Genomic DNA, 19,427 nt, shown 5'->3' with positions numbered 1-19,427 from the left:
TGAATCAAAACAAGAACTAGTTGGAACCGTTTCCAAGAAATTAGAACCAAATCCACTATCGACATTATCGATTTCGGTGTGAACCCTGTGAATCTAAACCAATTTTAGATCCATTGCTAGGTAAAGATGGCACTGCGCTAGGCCGACACAAAGCCCGACACGACCCAACACGAAAAAAAGCATGGCAAGACACATTACTATGCCATCTATGCGTGCGGGGGCAGGGGCCAGACCTTTATTTGGGAGAAGCACAATAAGGCACGCCACGATAAAACACGCTGAAATTAGTAAAAATTTGCATAGGCATGCAAGCACGACACGCCCTGACACAATGACACTTGGGTTTGGGCCGTGCACCGACTAACCTTTTGAAAATCTCGGCTTGTCACGACACGCACCTCGTGGCCCGAGCCAAGGGATGGATCTAACTAACCCAAAACACGTGGACCCGGCACGAGGCTCGTCTGAGCCATCTCCCATTTGTCAAGACTCAAGAGGCTACCCAAAACGACTAAAACGGCAAAACCTTATTCCCCTCCTCTCTTTACGACACTATCCAGTTTCAGGAGTTTGCAATACCAAAACCCAAAAACAGAGGAAAACCAACACCAAAAATGGCAGCAAGAGTCCATACTCTGCAAAACAATCTTTGGAATCTCTCTCCTCTTTCTTCCATCAACCCAAAGCTCAATTTCCTCAAGAAAACTGCCTTGTTTCGCACAAACCCACTTTCTTCTTCATCAAAATCAGCCATGTTTTGCACCTGTTCTTCCTCCAATTCTCAGAATGACACTTTTGTCCTCACTACCCCTCTTTATTACGTCAATGCCCCTCCTCATATGGGTAGTGCTTACACCACCATTGCTGCTGATGCCATTGCTCGATTTCAGGTTTCCCCATTTTCCATCTTTACCTGTTAATTTACTGAAATTTGGGGGCATTTTCTTGTGTTTTATTTTCGGAAAATAATGGGTTTCTGAATTCTGAATTGTTAATATCTTTTTATTTGTTTATTGCTGTTATTATTTGGAAATAATTGAGTAATGGGGTTTTATGATTGACTTTTAATTTTGATGAATTTATGGTTAAATTGAACTTATCTTGGTGATTTGTACATTTATAACAGTATTAGAATACTTAGAATTTAAGTTAAATTATATGTTAAATTCATAATTGTTAAGTAGGAAATGGGTAATGATTAAGGGATGTTAATATTATGGGAGCAGAACCAATTATAATTTGCTCAATTATGGCATTGGAATAGTAGGATATAGGATTATAAAGGAAATGGTCTAACCAGGTTCAGGTGGAGTAAAAGTAGGATGTGTGGTGCAAATAATCAGGAGAGAGATTCGGTAACGGAGAATTGTAGAGGGAGTATGGAGGAAAATCACATTGCTATAATAATTGGATTCATAAGTGATACTCAAACTTAACTAGAAGTGTTAGGCATGAATTTGTGTTTAGGTGTTAAAGACACTGCAAACTTGTGAAAGCATTTCGTGATTTTGGTCCAAAATGACGTGTCTAAGTATCTTAGTCATGTATGCAATATGAGTACTTTGGGTGAAATGAAGAGTGTGAGTATGTATTGTTTCATTCATTGGTCAGACATATTTGGTCTTACATAGAATTATGGATTTTTTGCCCACCCCTATTTGGTCTTACATAGAATTATGAATGAGGTTGGTATTGTTCTTACTGTTTGAATGTGAAAATGGCATGCCATGATTTTATAATGGTGCAAAATTTGACTTTGTGTTGTTTTGATTGGTTGATTATGTAAGAGGTTGATGGAAAAGAAAGTCATATTTGTGACTGGCACGGATGAGCATGGAGAGAAAATTGCTACTGCAGCAGCTGCAGTTGGCTCTAGCCCCGGTGAACACTGTGATACCATATCTCAAGCATATAGATCGCTCTGGAAAGAGGTGCAAGATGTATTTCTATTTGTATTTTTTGCTATTTTCTAGTATTGCTACATAAAAAGTTCTTTTCCCCTAAGATTGTTATCCCCGTTCTATCCCTCTGCAGCTTGATATTTCTTATAACAAGTTCATTCGCACAACCAACCCCAAGCATGAAGCAATAGTTAACGAGTTCTACTCCAGAGTTCTTGCCAATGGTGACATTTACCAGGCTGATTATGAGGGTTTATATTGTGTCAACTGCGAAGAGTATAAGGTTTGTTTTTATAGTGACTGAACCATATATGAACTGAAGCATAATTAATTTCTTCATCGCATACCATCATTTTGGTATCAGTCCCCTTTATCTCATACAGCAGCCTGAGAGTCCATATTTAAAACTAGGTCACGACCATTATTATTGTCATTGAAAGCTATAATAACATGTCACATATTTCGTGTTTGAACTTGTTTATGTTTTCAAAGATAGCTAAAACTATTGTAATAGGAAAAAAAAAAATGTAAATGTACTCTTTTGGTTGCATTGTATTCGTAGTGTATCTTTGAACTAACTACTGCTACCTCTTGAATCTGCAGGACAAAAACGAATTGAATGAGGATAATTGTTGCCCTATTCATCTTAAGCCTTGTATATCTAGGAAAGAAGACAATTACTTCTTTGCTTTATCGAAATACCAAAAAAAAACTGGAAGATCTCTTAGAGCAGTATCCTGATTTTGTCCAGCCTTCTGCTCGTCTGAATGAGGTAAGATTATTTATTTTATTCTTCTGCCTGCAATATTTGTTACCTTTTGTTAACTAGCTGTCTTGCTTCTATATGCAAGCTGTTCTTCCTAGTAATGAGTATAGAAGAGTAGAGTTTTGGAGTCTGTAAATTATGCAGTTGGCCTGATCCACTTTGGCCCAATGAAGGTGATCCTCTTTTGACCTGACCCGTTATTGACCTGCAGCGACTTTGATCCAACCTCCCATTAACCTGGTCTAATCCTAAGCTATAGCATGAAGAATGTGCTGGAGAAAAAGCTTTCCATTATAAGTTCTTTATGATTCTTAAATATATCCAGCATGGGAATTTTTGTTTTTGTTATTTTTTCTTCTGATAACTATCACCAGGAATCCAGGATTATGGTTTTTGACCTTTTGTTTTCATGGGTTTCAAATTGTTCATTACTTTGGGATTTTCTTCTTTCAATTCAGTTGTCACAGATTAAATAACCAACCATATATGTTTGGTTTGATGCATTACTGGTTAGTGGTTAATGGGCAGTTGATCAAACCGCCCCATAAAATTGTTGATTATTTTGGGATTTTCTTCTTTCAATTTAGTTTGTCACAAAAAATCATGCACTCATAACTCGATATATGTATCTTAGGTCCAAGGTTGGGTAAAGACTGGCTTGAAAGATTTCTCAATTTCTCGAGCAGCAGTTGACTGGGGTATCCGTGTTCCTGGAGACCCTGATCAAACCATTTATGTTTGGTTTGATGCATTACTTGGGTAAGGTTCTCTCTAATGTTCCAAAACTTTTTATTGTTTTCTTGATTTTTTATATTCTCTGGTTCGATGTTTTTAACTAGTCATCTACATGATGTAGCCTTGGAGGGTAAAATGAGTACTTAAAATGATTGTTTTCTAATATCATTGATCTATGTGCTTCTCTCTCTCTCTCTCTCTCATGTTTCCCTACTTTCTAAAAAGTTCAAGCAAACACTTATAAATAGTGTGCGGACATTCATACCCCTCAATATGTTTGTTTACTTATTTGTCCTTATTAATGTTAACTAGCTCTTTCTAAGAACTCTTAAGAATAGTGTGCGGAGACAGTGGACATTTATACCCCTAAAAATAACTATTTTCATATTTTCCCTCATGTTGCAACTAAATTTGTGAGGCCAAAGTTAAAGAACTCTCTAGACATGACTGGCACATGCATTGCGCGTTAGCCGCCCAAAATTTGGAGTAAGTTTTACTATAGTCTTTCTTAACCTATGATTTTCAGATCTCGCCTGTGAGTAAACATTCTTAGCATTTTTCTATTAGCTATCTATATGTATTATCTGTTTTCTCAACAGAAACTAAGTCCCCGTATCCTAGGCTGACTCTCTCTCTCTCTCTCTCTCTCTCTCTCTCTCTCTCTCTCTCTCTCTCTCTCCTCTCTCTCTCATGTTTCCCTACTTTCTAAAAAGTTCAAGCAAACACTTATAAATAGTGTGCGGACATTCATACCCCTCAATATGTTTGTTTACTTATTTGTCCTTATTAATGTTAACTAGCTCTTTCTAAGAACTCTTAAGAATAGTGTGCGGAGACAGCGGACATTTATACCCCTAAAAATAACTTTTTTCATATTTTCCCTCATGTTGCCGACTAAATTTGTGAGGCCAAAGTTAAAGAACTCTCTAGACATGACTGGCACACGCATTGCGCGTTAGCCGCCCAAAATTTGGAGTAAGTTTTACTATAGTCTTTCTTAATCTATGATTTTCAGATCTCGCCTGTGAGTAAACATTCTTAGCATTTTTCTATTAGCTATCTATAATTCTATACCTTGTATTATCTGTTTTCTCTACAGAAACTAAGTCCCCGTATCCTAGGCTGATGTTTCTCACTTTCGAGGTCTAATATCTTATTTATCTTTTTTGAAAAATAGGCCTGTTGATCAGATCAATCACCTTCTTGCTTTGCGAACAGAAATGCTTAACCTGTGTAGCTCTATTGTGGGAGGATAAATAAGGATGATGTTGCATAGCTATTAGTAATCATCTGTTTTAACAGTTATTGGATTCTCTTAATGCCTTGTTGCCTATCTCTTATTTAATCTATTATTTAAAGCCTTGGAGGGTAACTTTATCTTTGAGAAATTGTTATTGGATTCTCTTAATGCCTTGTTGCCTATCTCTTATTTGATCTATTATCTAAAGCTTTGGAGGGTAACTTAATCTCTGAGAAATTCTTATTTCATGATGAAAGTTGGTTGGAGTAAATCAAGTGATCTGGATGAACTTTGCTTTGCTTCTCCTTGATTAAATTGCTGTTTCATGTGATGAAAGGTCTATCGTTGTTCTCAGTTCGGAGTTTGAGGTTTCATCTAATTGATATTTATCCACTGAGAATCGTTTTTCTCCTTTCTTGTCATTGTTTGCACTTACTTTTTAGATGATTATTCATTCAGAATAACAATCCCAGTCTCCACTACTTGTGATAGGGAAAAGAGAAATTATATTGAGGATGGTTTTTTGATGTAACTTGTTGTGCACTGTGGTAGCAATTAATATAGGATCAGGGTATCTATATCTGACCTCCCTCCTTACTCTGCCTAGGGAAGGACCCTCTTGGGCGCCTTGGGGTGATTATATAATTTGTTTAGTCTAGAAGGTCTAGGTTATCCTTTTTGGCTCTTCCTTGGGAAAAGTTTTGAGCACTTGTACCTTTGGAAGGTTTAGGCTTGATAATGGTATCTGGAAATACTCAAATGGGAAAATAGACTCAACAAATTCCCTTTAGGTTCAGACACAGCTCATTCTTTTGAGGCGGAACATGCTTATTTCAATGTTATATAACCTGTCTTTGTTTTTGCCGGTGAATTGTTTTTTTGTTTTTAAATTTTTTTTTTTTTACCTTCTCCTTTTGATCACTTTTCTGAACCAAATTTAAGCAATTTTTTTTATACATCTGTTGTCATGGTCACCAGCTATATATCAGCATTATTGGAGAATGAGGAGCAATCTAGTTTACAAGATGCAGTTGCTTCTGGCTGGCCTGCTTCACTTCACTTAATAGGCAAGGTAAGACTGTTTCCAAGTGCATAATCATTGGTTTGAGGGTGCAGCTCTCCTTTTTACATATCTAGACAGAATACGATGTGATCTGTTCAACATCTTTTTTTTTTCACTAGAACAACCCAGCTGGTCTTGCCTATTGTTTCTTTCCCCCTGTTGCACTCATATAAGCCTTTCTATAGCTTATTTGTTGGTTATTGCGCAGGGTTCATGCAAATTTGATTTTCCATTTCTTTTCCTTCTTTGAGATTAAAATGGCTGATTCAAGACCAGGAATTGCTCAGTTATGGTTTATGCAAAAGCACCTTTCTATATCTTATCTTCGTATTGAAATTAAATCGATCAATATTGGGAGCTTGGGACTGACATAAAAGAATAGTGTGACAATTAGTTGGGATGCAGGGGGTAGCACGTTTTCCAGAGAATAGGGCTGAATATTGTTCGATGATATGCATTCCATAATGCTGAAAGCTACAATAATCATTTTTCTATTTCACAGGATATATTACGGTTTCATGCAGTGTATTGGCCAGCCATGCTGATGTCTGCTGGATTCCGTCTTCCAAATATGGTTTTTGGCCATGGTTTTTTGACAAAGGTATTGTTGCTTGCCTTATTGCTATTGATCTAGGATTCTAGGTATTTATTTCAAAAAACGGTTGTGATAGATGTCAAACTTTCAACTTTCAAACACTTGAAAGCACAGTGATGTGAACTCAAGCTGTAGTGAAGGGGTGCAAATGTGCAATGTTATGTTGCTAGCAAATAGTGAACAAGAAGCTGCTCTTAGAGCATGTAACAAGTAAAGCCCATAGAGTTTGTAATGTTTGTAGGATCTTTGTATTCATCTTATTGTTACTTACAAATTGTTGAGCCTTCCTTCTGCAGTTTACTATGCTGATATATACATTGATTTTTGGCCTTTATCTTGTCAGACTATGTGAACTAGATTATTCAAAGAAGGAACAATTAGAAACAAAATGATTATCTGAAGCTCACTTAATGTGAACTTACAATTTAGCTGTAAAAGTTGGGTCCTATTCATAATAACATGCTGTTTCTATCCCAAAAAGTAGAGGAAGAGTGAATTTAATTCCAAACACAATGTTATTTGCACCTATGCATTGCAGGCTATATCTAGTATGGATTTCATATGAATATATATGATGGATGCTATATTGCAAAAGCTGGCTAGTTGCATGTGTCAATAGTTTTTCTTATGTATAAATTTTCATGTTATGCAGCGATGCTTTTTATTTTAAATTATAGGATGGCATGAAGATGGGGAAGTCTTTAGGCAATACTATAGAGCCAAATGAGTTGGTGCAGAGGTTTGGAGCTGATGCAGTTCGATACTTTTTCCTAAGGGAAGTTGAATTTGGAAATGATGGGGATTACTCAGAGGATCGTTTCATCAATATTGTTAATGCACATCTTGCCAACACTATTGGTGATTCAACTGCTTCTAGTTTTACTTTCTAAAACCTGTAGTTGAAGGTTGTATAGTTGTGGTTATTAGGTTGACTTTATTTCTATACAGGGAACCTTCTCAATCGTACACTTGGGCTTCTCAAAAAGAATTGCCAATCAACTTTAGCTTTTGATTCTGCTATTGCTGGTGAAGGGAACTCAATCAAGCTCAAAGTAGAAAATTTGGTGAGGCTGCTGAAATTAAAGTACTTTAAAGTTGTAAACTAAGTCTTTTCAATTTCAATTTGTATGTTTTATTGGAATGGGAAGCTAACACCAGAACATGCCAATCCATATATGAATGGGTGAAGTGGCACATTAAAACTCCATGATCAACTATTAATTTGATATCAGTCAGCCATATAAATATGGCATTTTATTTATAAATGTTATTCCCCCCCCCCCCCCCTCAGCAATGTCATTTCTTATTATAAGTTCTAGCACTTTCTCTCTATTCTGAGTCTGAAACTGATACGAGAATAACTTTAAAGTGCTGATCAATGGACTTGCCATGTACTTATAAGGTTAATACATTGTTAGAAATGATCCTTTTCTGTAGTAGATGGGTCACATACTTTCAGAGTAGCAATTTACCTCAGCTCAGAAGTAGTTTTTGTATATAATATTATTTAAGCATCTTCGGCTCATTGATGTGGTCCATACATTTATGTTCATCAATATGAATGACTGGATGTAGTGTAAAGAGTATCTAAGGTTGTAGGAAATGCATCTGCAGAGCCTGTTTTTGGTTGCCAACTGGCCATCTTCTTCAGTATTGTAATTCAGACTGTTGAGTCAATGCCTGACTGGGATTTGTGCTAACTATGTACCTTATTGAATGTTCTTATTTTTTTCTTTACTAAATTTTATTGAGCGGCTGCAGTCGCAGTATTTCTTAGCTTATGGACTAGAGAAGCTAAGAGGAACCTATTTTCTTGGGTTAATTTCAGATATTGTGTGTCAACTCCTGTCTGAGCCTTTTCTGATGTTCTGAACTCATTTTTTTTTTTTTTTTTTTTTTTTTGGCCAGGTTGAGAAGGCTTGTACTCACTATCAAAATCTCTCATTGTCTTCTGCTTGTGAAGCTGTACTAGAAATTGGGAATGCTGGAAATGTTTATCTGGATGAGCGTGCACCATGGTCTCTTTTCAAGCAAGGGGGAACTGCTGCAGAAGCTGCTGCTAAGGTTTGTTTGTTGTATATCTATAGCCGTTGAATTAGATTATCTTTTGTGTGATTAAAGAAACATACTACAATAAAATTAGCTACGTTTGTGGTTGAGAGGAAATACCTAGTTGCATATTTCTAGAAGAATCTAAAGACTAGAAAATGGTGTTAGATCTGTTATGAGTAGCCATATGGTAGGAAAAAAAAGAATGAGGATGGGAGGCTTAAAAAAAAAATTAAAAAAAGCAAGGTAAGGAGGGGAAAATATGAAGGCTGATACAAAATTTTAGCTGGTATAAATAGTGTACAAGATAGTAATACAAAACTAGGAAATCTACTATAAAAAAGTTATATACAGAAGAAATACGAGGCTTGAAATCATGACATACTACTAAGTCTCAAGCCTTAACATTCTCCTGGAAATAAAAAGAAGTGTATTTACTGGATTGTGGCAATTATACAAGGAAAAGAATAACTTTGAAACATCTCAATAAACATAAAAACAATCAAGTGTATGTAATTCTGCACGGTGTGTACTCTGTACTCGGCTTTTCCTTCATGAGAAAACCTATTTCCAATGAGGACATCATAGCTAAAGTCTTCAATTACGACTCCTATAAACATGTCATTGATATTTTTAATGCCAAGACAATCCCATGATGTCAATGGTAGGTTTATAAGAATCGATACTCTAGCAATGAAGTCCTTGTGGGCAATTTTATGGAGAATTGGAGAGTGAGTACATTCAAAGATTGTTTGTGTTTTTCGAGACCTTTCAAGGTTATCTTTGCTTAAGATTACATAGGCAAGATTTTTCCATGCCTCATAAGGACCTTGAGGCTTCAAGGATGAGAGGAACAAGTACTCAATGTGCCAAGACTGCCAACAAGTACACCAAAATGAGATCATCTTGTATCCATATGTAATTAGCAGGAGTAGGATTGACTGTGCCTTCCATGTTAAGAGTGCTGGGTTGTGCTGTGTGATGGCCGCCCATGAACCTGAAAAGGTGGTGGCCTCAATCTGGGAATACTATACACAGATACACAAATAAGACAGATTCATTGAAGAATTTACAATTGGTAGTAGATATTCGATTGATAAATGTATCAATTGGTAGTAGATATTCGATTGATAAATGTATATGAATTAAATCTAAATAAACCATTTTGTGAGATTGGTTGCAATGATTGTGAATTATTGTCCTTTTGTATATTGCTTATGCAAACAGGCTACCAGCTCATTATTATTGATAAAGCCAAGCATAAATTGTATACATATATAATAAAAGAAAAAAAAAAATAGTGATTTGAAGTCCCCTTGCTAGAATAATATCTAAGATCCTAATTGTAGCTACCACCAGCTTTAAAATTGATTCTAAATATCTAAGTCCCCTGCTTCGTCAATTAGTAATTGTAGCTGCGGCAAAACTTATAAGATTTTTGCATGTCACTGAATCTTAACTACAATATGTTGCTTCTATACCTTACAAAACGAATGTAAACCCAAAGCTCATTATTCATTTAGATCACTTGCTGATTTCATTTTTCCACCAAAACGCTGCACCAATACATGGAATTTTGGTTTCCACCTAACTAATTTCACATTGATATGATCCATGGTAATTCATAATCAAGTGGTTATGGGGATCAATTATAGAAAATCAAAAGCACTTATAAATACCTCATTATTCAGCCATAATATAAGGTTCGTTCTTAAACCAAATACATAATTTTTGCAGCAACCATTATAGTTACGACCATAGGTAAACATAAGATTCTTGGGCTATGGCTAAGAAGTGGAGCCTCCAGATCACTCAGCTTGTCCTCTTGGACAGGATATGTTTAATATACCAATATATGCCTTTCAGAAGTTACTTGAAGCACGTTTGAAACTAAGTGGCCGAAAATTCAAAGCTTCCCCAAAAATAGTTTCTTAAATCTGCTTCTAGGGAGTAGATATTGTTTACTAAAAGCTGATTGTATTGAACTACAAAATAGTACAGATCTGTATGATGTGACTTGTGACTTTTTGCTTGCATTCAATTTTGTAAAATAAAATCCTCTGTACGAGTTGTTGTAAATCCTTCTATACAAATGCAGGATCTTGTGATCATATTGGAAACTATGCGAATCATTGCCATTGCATTATTGCCAGTTGCCCCAAGTCTAAGTTGGAGAATATACGCTCAGCTTGGCTACACAGAAGATGATTACAATGCTCTGACTTGGGTCTGTATCTCTTTGCTTCCCCTTTCTTCTCCCCATGCTACTGGCTACTGAACATACTGAATTTGTTTGGATTTTGTATTTGCAGAATGATACTAAGTGGGGTGGTCTAAAGGCTGGGCGTCTCTTGCCTGAAGCAAAACCTGTCTTTGCCAGGATTGAGTTCATTACTGACTCAGATGATGTTGGGGTACAACCAGCTAAGAAGACTTCGAAAAATAAGGGAAAGAAGGCTGCTAAGGCTCAAAGTGCTTAGATGCCTGGTTTTCCAACTTGTGGCTCTTATGTTGCTTATGCCAAGCTATTGGTTACCATCTCTGAAGAGGTCAAATTGTTTGTCCGATTTCAAGATTTTTGGAGATCTATTGGGCTAGTAGTCAAATTCTAGGATATTCTCTGCTTTTTGTGAAGCAAATGTTATGCAATTTCACCAGTACATTTATGAGTTATATGATGTTGGCGATAGGATATTCTCTGCATTTTGTGAAGCAAATTTGTGCAGTTTTCACCAGCCAAAAGCATGAGTAATTTTTGCCAAGCTTAACCGTGGACATTCCGAGGGATATAAATGTTCAATTCATGTCGTTTCACCTGGTCGATTTTCTGGAGTATATATCCAAGTAGCCTAATGGACCCTTTATTTTATTTTGTTTTAGTGTATCCAAATATCATGTAACAATTTTAAAACCTTAAAGATAATTATTAACAAAATTCAAGCATTCTAAAATATGAACAATTGCAATTTTTTTTGGTAAAAAAGACTTGTAATAATAAAACTAAATTAAGTACCGTTTTATGTTGTATGGTTTCAAAAGTTAGAGCACGCAAAATGTACAGCTCATCCTCTTTCTCTCTCTCTACTTGTAACAATAAAAATAAATTAAGTACCGTTTTATGTTGTATGGTTTCAAAAGTTAGAGCACGCAAAATGTACAACTCCCTCTCTCTCTCTCTCCCCCTCCCTTCATTGAGTTACCTCACCAATTTAATGGGTGACCTGTGAGGAGCTTTAGAGCTAAGAGCATGGGCAATAACATCCTCATCCTCTAATATACTCTATCTTTTATTCTTTTTGACACCTCATTTCTTTTTCATATATCCCCACTTTTCACTAATTTCATCCTTTTAACTATTTCTCATCCTCTATTTCCCCCACATCAATTAAAGATCCTCTTTGTGCATCTTGTCGCATAGTCTCTATATGCATTTGTTGCATATAGGAGGGCAAAATTGGAAAAGCGCACTTAGAATGTTTTTTTTTTTAAAATTTTTTTTTTTATGGTTTTAGTGTTACTCCCTCTGTTTTCAAATACTTGCTCCATTTCTCCGTGCGCGGAGTTTTAGGAGAAATTGGAGAAAGTAATAAAATATGGAGGTAGTGGGGTTGGTGAAAGAATAAATAATGGTAAAAAAAAACAAAAGTAGTGGAGAGAATTGAAGGAGAGAAAATATGGAATTAATATTGTTGGGTCCACTTGGTGATAGAAACTAATTAAATATTGTAAAAGTTTTCCAAATAAGAAAATGGAGCAATTATTTAAAAACGGCCGGAAAAGGAAAGTGGAGCAAGTATTTAAAAACGGAGGGAGTAAATTTTTTGTACTAGTATACATGTATACTGTACCATTTATGTCTTAGTAGTACTATTATATCTCACAGTAGTATAATATTTTGATGTACCAACCAAGCAAAGCTTGGTGGAGTTGGTGGGGAACTCACCTTGTGACTTAGAGGTCATGAGTTCGAGCCCCACCAATTATAAAATGCTTGGGAGTAGGGGGATTCTCTTACCTCCCCCCTCTACTCTCAAGCGATGACCTGCGGAGTTGAGGTGGCTAAACCTGTGAGAGGTGTCGGCTCAGTAGGGTCTTTCTTCTTACCTTTATATATATATATATATATATATATATATATATATATATGTACCATTTACATACTTATTTGTACTATCAACATAATATTTATACCATTAAAACATTTAATGGTACTATTTACCTATTAAATGATACTTTATTCTTCCATTACAACTTTAACTTAATTACTACATTGCCATCCTATATGCAAACATTGCATATAGGAGCTATGCACCAGACCTTCTCCCTCTTTCTCATCCTCCTTTTTCTCACTCCTCATTTTTACAAATATCCCATTATATATAACCCAACTCCAACGCTTCATCACCAACATCTCCTCTGGCATTAATATAACCACACCAAACGCTTCATCTTCTTTAATGGTCCAATTCTCCCTCTTCCTCAACGTGCACCTTGCTTGTGATGACTTTGTTGCCTTCTTTGATTGCCTTTTTGGCTGGTTCGCATTTGAGCAAACATTAATTTGTTCCGAAAACAAATTAACAGTAAGATCCTCAATTTCTTCAAGATGTTGAGCTCCCCTAGATTCGGATGTTGGAGTAACGTTGCTACTACCATCCCCGGGAGAGCTTTCCCTTTGTTGGCTAATGTGTTGGGACATTGGAAATACCATATTCGAATTTTGTGGAAGGGAAGTTTGATTATTTTGGCTCAAATGAGTAGATAGATATTCTAAGTAAGACTGAACTTGGTGATTACTTATAATATTCGGATCAATTTCAAAGGGGATATTATGTAGACCATATTGAGAATTTGGGTTGGTACCATAATTTGGATTATTGTTATCAATAAGTACTCCTATAATTTTAAGAATGGATAAAAATTTAAATTTAAGTAATACAAAGGAAGGAAAATTTCATATTTGTTACCAAGGAAAGCACCCTATTTCAAATTTGCTACCCCTTTAATTTTTTATTTTATTTCACTACCACACAAACACCAAAATTTTAGATATCACTACCATTTAACTGATGCCGTTACTATTTCCGTTAGTGGAGCCCAACCACCATCCAACCACCTCACCGCCACCGCTCCATCTTCAACCACCGTCATTGCCACCATCCAACCTCCATTTCCCATCAACGCCGGCGCCCAAAGAAGCCCACGGCAACCGCGAACTCAACGAGCAGCCCACCTCCTTCCCAAACGCCACCAACACCTCCTCACCTTCACATAACCACCACCAAGAGCTAGCACACCCATTCTTCCACCACCAAGGCTGCCGAAAACGGCCCCTTTCCCAGCCCAGACCACCAAGGCTGCCGAAAATGGCCCCTTTCCCAGCCCCGTTCCCGGCTCCCTCCCCTCGAAAACCCAATCCAAACCCCGATCCTAGCCCCCTCCCCTTCAAAACTTGATCCCAGCCCCGATCCCAGCCCCTTCCCCTCGAAAACTCGACCCCAGACCCATTCCGACCGATCTGGGTTTGGTGGTTCCGATGGGTGGTGGTCTGGGCTCGTGGGTTTGAGTGGGTTTGTGGGTGGTGGTGGTCTAGGCAGTGGGTTTGTGGGTGGGTTCGTGGGAAAGCACGTGGATGGTGGTGGTTTGGGTTTGGGGGTTAGGGTGGTGTCGTGGTGGTGGTATGGGGCGTCTTCGGGTTTGGGGGTTACAGTGGTGTCGGTGGTGGTGGTTTCGGGCAGGGAAATAAGGGTTAGGGTTGTCGGTTTTGGGTGGGGAAGGGGAGGGGTTCGATTCTGACGCCAGCCGCCGGCAGGGGGAGGGGGGAGGGTGGCTGACGTGGAGGGCTAGAGTCTTTGGGTGGCTGGCTTTTATTTTTTGTTTATTTTTAATTTTTAATTATTAATTTATTAATTTATTTTTTTAAATTTTTTAATTTTTTTGAAAATAAACTTAACGGAAATCCTAACGGATTCCGTTAAGTGGTAGTGATTACAACAGTTAGTGTGTTTGTGTGGTAGTAATATAAAATAAAAAATTAAAGGGGTAGCAAATGTGAAATAGGGTGCTTTCCCCGGTAGCAAATGTGAAATTTTCCTAATACAAAGGTAATGTTTAAATTTTGAATGATATTAAGGGAGATAAGGAAAATATGCAGGAGTGGCTTAAATTATGACAAAATTATACTTTATTTATACACAAAAATATTTGACAAAGGTTGGCAACTTTTTTTTTTTTGTTAATAAAATAATTGTTACAAAATTTAACGTTACAAACACATGAACACAAATGCATCAACAAATTTAGCAACAAAAAAAAAGGCATTGCCAAGTGTCCAATAATAATTGGTGCATGTTTATGTTTTGTTTTTTTAAAAAATAAATAATTCTCTTATCTCTCCTCACGTGTCACCCACCCACACAATTCCACCCAAAATTTGGCTTTTCAACAAATGCTTCTTCATCCTCCATCTATAGATGATTCACCTTTATTCTCTTTAATTAAGGATCCTTATAAAAGCTTCCACAACAATCCTCATCCTCTAACTTCACAAAAAAAATAATAAGGATGAGGATTGTTGTCCTCATTGTGGGTGCTCTAAGAGCATGAATGTTTAGGCAAATCTTAGTTGAGATGATCTAGGAATTTGCTTAAGAATTAAGGGGTAATAACAATCAACCCTTCAATATCAAACACAACAACCAAGAGCAATAATAAAGCAATAAACAAGAAACATTAATATAAAAGAGAGAGTTTAAAGATACAATACTGCCCGTCAAAAAAAAAAAAAAAAAAGATACAATATTGAATAAGGACAGGCTCCTTGATCAGAATGGACACAATTTCGAGAGAATTACTGAAGCATATTGTTTGTATTAATGTATTAGTGAGCGTGTGAGAGTATTACAATGTCTAATTTTGCTATTTATACCTAGGAATTGCTAGGGTACAAAGATATCAAAATATATTCAAAAGGAAAAGATCTTCTTGATTTTATTCTTCTTTCCTTGCTCAGCGGGTGTATTTTTGGCATGTAATCGCTTAATTGATTCCTTAATTCTCTTGCTATACTTGTATCAATCAGGCCATTTGCTTGATTATTGGTGTATCTTGGATTCTTGGCTATGCCCTACAATTTTTGGGTTGTTTAGTGAAACGGGCCCAACAATTGCCCCTAATTTTTATGTTCAAGTATTTGAAGATGAAAATTACCAAAATCGCCGTTAGAGGATTTTTAAAATTTTTGGAAGTTATTTTGCATCGGTTAACAAAAATAAGGGATTAAGGTGTTGGTTTTAAGGCAAGTGCTTAGATAATCGTTATGGACGGTTTATTTCCTTGCAGTATTTATTGGGTGTGCAGGCTTCAATCAAATCACTTCACTCTTTGCTCCAATTTGAACTTCTTTCTCAGGTATTTTCTCTTTTTTCTCTGTTTTTATCTCTTTTGTTTTCTTTGCGTTTTCTGCAATGAGTGAGTTGGTGAGAGTGGTGTTTGCTGGGGCTGAAGAAGGTATAAGAAAGCCGACTTTTATTGCGCAAGATGTTTTGCCTATTAAGGATGTTTATCCTTCTCATTTGATGAAGGACGATGTCAGGAAGATCGCCACCGCTGCACACTTTCCCGTTGGGGTGGTGGTGAAAATTTCGTCGTCCAAGGAGAGGGCGAACTAGACTGCACCTGGTTGGGTGTGTTTATTTGAATATTCTTTCGTGATTGGGCACACTTTCCCTTTCTCTCCTCTTGTTCGCCAATTTCTTTCTAAGGTTAGGTGTAATACCCCATATTTTTAAGGAAAAATTGTCAGGAACTGCACGCTTAATAGGGGTATTTGGAAACAACCACCCATTAAAAAATTTTATCAAAAAAACTACCCCCTAAATTTAAAAAGTTAGAGTAGCACTACCCATTTGCATTTTCCGGCGAGATTGTCCGGCGTGTGGGCCCCCTTTTTCAATTTTTCTTCTAAAAATCCCTAATTAAAGAAGTGAAAACAAGTAGGGTGTGCAATTCATAGGTAATTCTTCTCTTTTAATCCATTAATTATGAATTTTGATGATAGGGTGTAACGATTAGAAAAATTAGGGTTCTTAGAAATCGGGGATAATTTAAAATTGGTTGAATTTGTTGCTTTCAATTCAAATTGGTTATCCAAGGGTTACAAATTAAGGTCTAATTTGTCATCGCGTCGTGTCTTTTCAGTGTAAAATTGAAAGAGTGGGCCCACGCGCCGGAATTTTTCACCGGAAAATGCAAATGGGTAGTGCTACTCTAACTTTTTAAATTTAGGGGTAGTTTTTTTGATAAATTTTTTTAATGGGTAGTTGTTTCCAAATACCCCTATTAAGCATGTAGTTCCTGACAATTTTTCCTATTTTTAATGTATTTTTATATATTATTTATTTATTTATAAAATATATTTTGGGTCAAAATATTTTAAGTATTGGATTATAAATAAAACAAGTATTAATATTTGGGTTAATAATCATTTAATCCAAATAAAACCTTCATAATAAACCCAATCATTCTATTTTTGTATTTTGGGCTACCTATTTTATTATTCAAGTCCACAATTTATGAGGCCCAAAACTTACCCTAACCTAACCTACATTATAAATACTCCATCTATCTCCAAAATTTTCCCTCACAAAAATCAATAAGTCAAAAGGTTAATTAGTTTCCTCCTTATTTTCTTTTTCCTTTTCTTTTCCTTTTTTCTTTTCCTTTCTTTTCTTCTTTTCCTTTTCTTTCTTTTTCCTTGGTTTTTCACGCAAGAACCACGTGCTGGTCGGGTGCGGGCTTGCTGCCACGTCACCACCACCCTCCGCCGGACCACCTCCAGTCGCCGGCCACCCTACCGGTGACCTACCGTCGCAGGCCATCACCACCATAGTTCCCTCATCTTTCTCCTCTTCTTAATGTAGTTAGTTTAATGATTTTTAATTATGGGTTTTGATTTTAATTATTCAAAGTATGTTTATTTAGTATAAAAATCATGTTTTAATAATTAAAAAGTGTAATTTCATATTAGTTAGTTAGGTTTTAATTTTCAGATTTTATAATTCATTAAGTTAGGGTTTTAAAGTTTATACAGACTTGATTTTTAGGGTTCTTTTATCAATTAATTTGGGGGTTTTGAATACCCATTGATTTTGATTATTAACCAAGTATAAAGATATGATTTTGATGAGTTTTTAAGGAGTTTTAACAAAGTAATGTTGTTGGAATTTTATTCAAAGTAGTAGAATTATGATTTTATTGAAAGGGTTTAATTACCCATTAAAGAAGAGTTTAATTAAGGATTTTTAAATAATTTTCAGATTATTTTGTGTAGTCTAAAGTGAATTTAAGTTGCTTAAAATTGTGTATACAAGGGTAATTAATACAGTATTATTGTCCCTTTATGTAGGAGACCTGATACGGGAATTGTTGTAGTGTAATCGGCTACTTTAAGGGCTTATTTGAGGTACGTTCGCGTACTTAGCATATTTATGGGTGATGTAGTGGCATGCTAGGTTTGGAAAATTAAATTACAAGTAGTATCATGCTAAGATTAATGTTTGGAATTATGGATTATTGTTGTTGGTGATTGAATTTTGAAGCATGATTTATTTGTGATGGATTATGGATTGGAAAATTATATTTGGCATGATTATATGGACTACACTTTTATTTATGGCATGATAGAATGCATGTTTAATTAAACTACATGTTTAATTTGATTTGGAATATTAAAAAGGAATTTTATTATGGTTCACATAATTTTTATGATGCTATAAGCATGGGAAATGAGCTATATAAGTGTCTATGAACACGAGGAATAAATTGTATGTTGGTGCCTTAGTGCATTTAAGGTGTTTTTAACACCGAGGGATAGGCTTTGTGGCGATTTATACGTTTAAGGTGTCTTTGATACTGAGGTAGATTTAAAAAGGGTTCAACATTAAATATTATGTGGTCACTAATTATTTAAGAATTAAATTGATATGTTTGATTGATTGATAATTACTGTTGATTGTATGATTCTGGTTTGTGAGTCATCACCAAGTCTAATAATCTGTAAATAACGTAAAGTGAAAGAGATTACGCACCAAAACTCTTGGAATGTATATAACTTGAGTATGAACATATGGGGGGAGTTATGGGGTTTTATATTTAACCATAACTTCTACTGGAGTACAGGACGCTGTACATTCCTTTTATTTATTATTATGCGCAGGAATTTCGCCACCTATGTGTGGTTTTGATGCTGGCACGGTTAGCTCCCATGTCAGTAACGTCAATTATTTGGGGGAGGTAAAGTTGGAAACTCGTTCGATGCGTAATCAATGCTAAATAAATAATTTAGTGTTTAGTTGAAAAGTCTTGTTGAATGTTGGGTGTGCTTGTAAACAGGTGCATTGAGGTAAGCGTGTATTGATAGGTGAAAGCATGTTAGTGTGTTTAAATACGCTTATGTGCTCAACTTTGTTGATTGTGTGTGTTTGTGTGTTATTGGCCTTGTCTTTATTTTGGCCCTATGATGACCCATTTGTAATGGAGAGTAGTGGAAATAAGTAGAGATAAGCTTTTCAAGTATTGAAGCACATTCATGATGGGGCATGAGTGAAGAGCGAATCATATGCTAGTTTCTATTCGTTTATGATGTGTTTAATATTTTGATTAATTTATATTATGGTTACTCATGAGACTAACACAAAGGTTTTACGTATTTAAATGGTTTTAATAAGGGCCTACAATGGTTCCAAGTTGTAGGTTGATTTTATTTGACTTCGTTTGACTTTGGTTTGGCTTTACTTTCGTTTAATTAACTTTTAAGTTGATCTGTTTTGAATGGTTTTGAGTTTAGTCTTCCACTGTGTGTCTTTGATAGTTGCCTTAGCCGTTTTCACTGTGGCAGAAATATCTTAGATTTTCCTAATTCGAGTTTTAAAGAGTAAAACAGGTATTTTAAAGGAAAAGAATTTCTAGGGTGTTACAAAGTGGAATCTGGGAGCTTTGGTTGAGATTTTTATCACCACTAAATCTAAAAATGTGTTTTAAAGTGGTTTGTTTTAAACTTGGCCATGTGTTTATTTAAT

General features: G+C 35.9%; 1 protein-coding gene across 1 annotated transcript; it reads left to right on the top strand.

Moving 5' to 3' along the window:
* Positions 1-527: 527 nt before the first annotated feature.
* On the top strand, positions 528-11,184 carry LOC110698990 (methionine--tRNA ligase, chloroplastic/mitochondrial-like). The gene is given in 13 exon segments (XM_021876478.1): positions 528-890; positions 1,788-1,931; positions 2,035-2,184; positions 2,505-2,606; positions 2,608-2,673; positions 3,302-3,426; positions 5,621-5,714; positions 6,208-6,306; positions 6,978-7,158; positions 7,249-7,364; positions 8,209-8,364; positions 10,448-10,576; positions 10,662-11,184. Coding segments are annotated over 13 exon segments (1,806 nt in total). The 5' UTR covers positions 528-614; the 3' UTR covers positions 10,830-11,184.
* The last annotated feature ends 8,243 nt before the right edge of the window (positions 11,185-19,427 follow it).

Source organism: Chenopodium quinoa, unplaced genomic scaffold (genome assembly GCF_001683475.1).
Source record: "Chenopodium quinoa cultivar QQ74 unplaced genomic scaffold, ASM168347v1, whole genome shotgun sequence".
NCBI lineage: Eukaryota > Viridiplantae > Streptophyta > Magnoliopsida > Caryophyllales > Amaranthaceae > Chenopodium > Chenopodium quinoa.
This window is presented reverse-complemented; position numbering and strand designations above follow the sequence as displayed.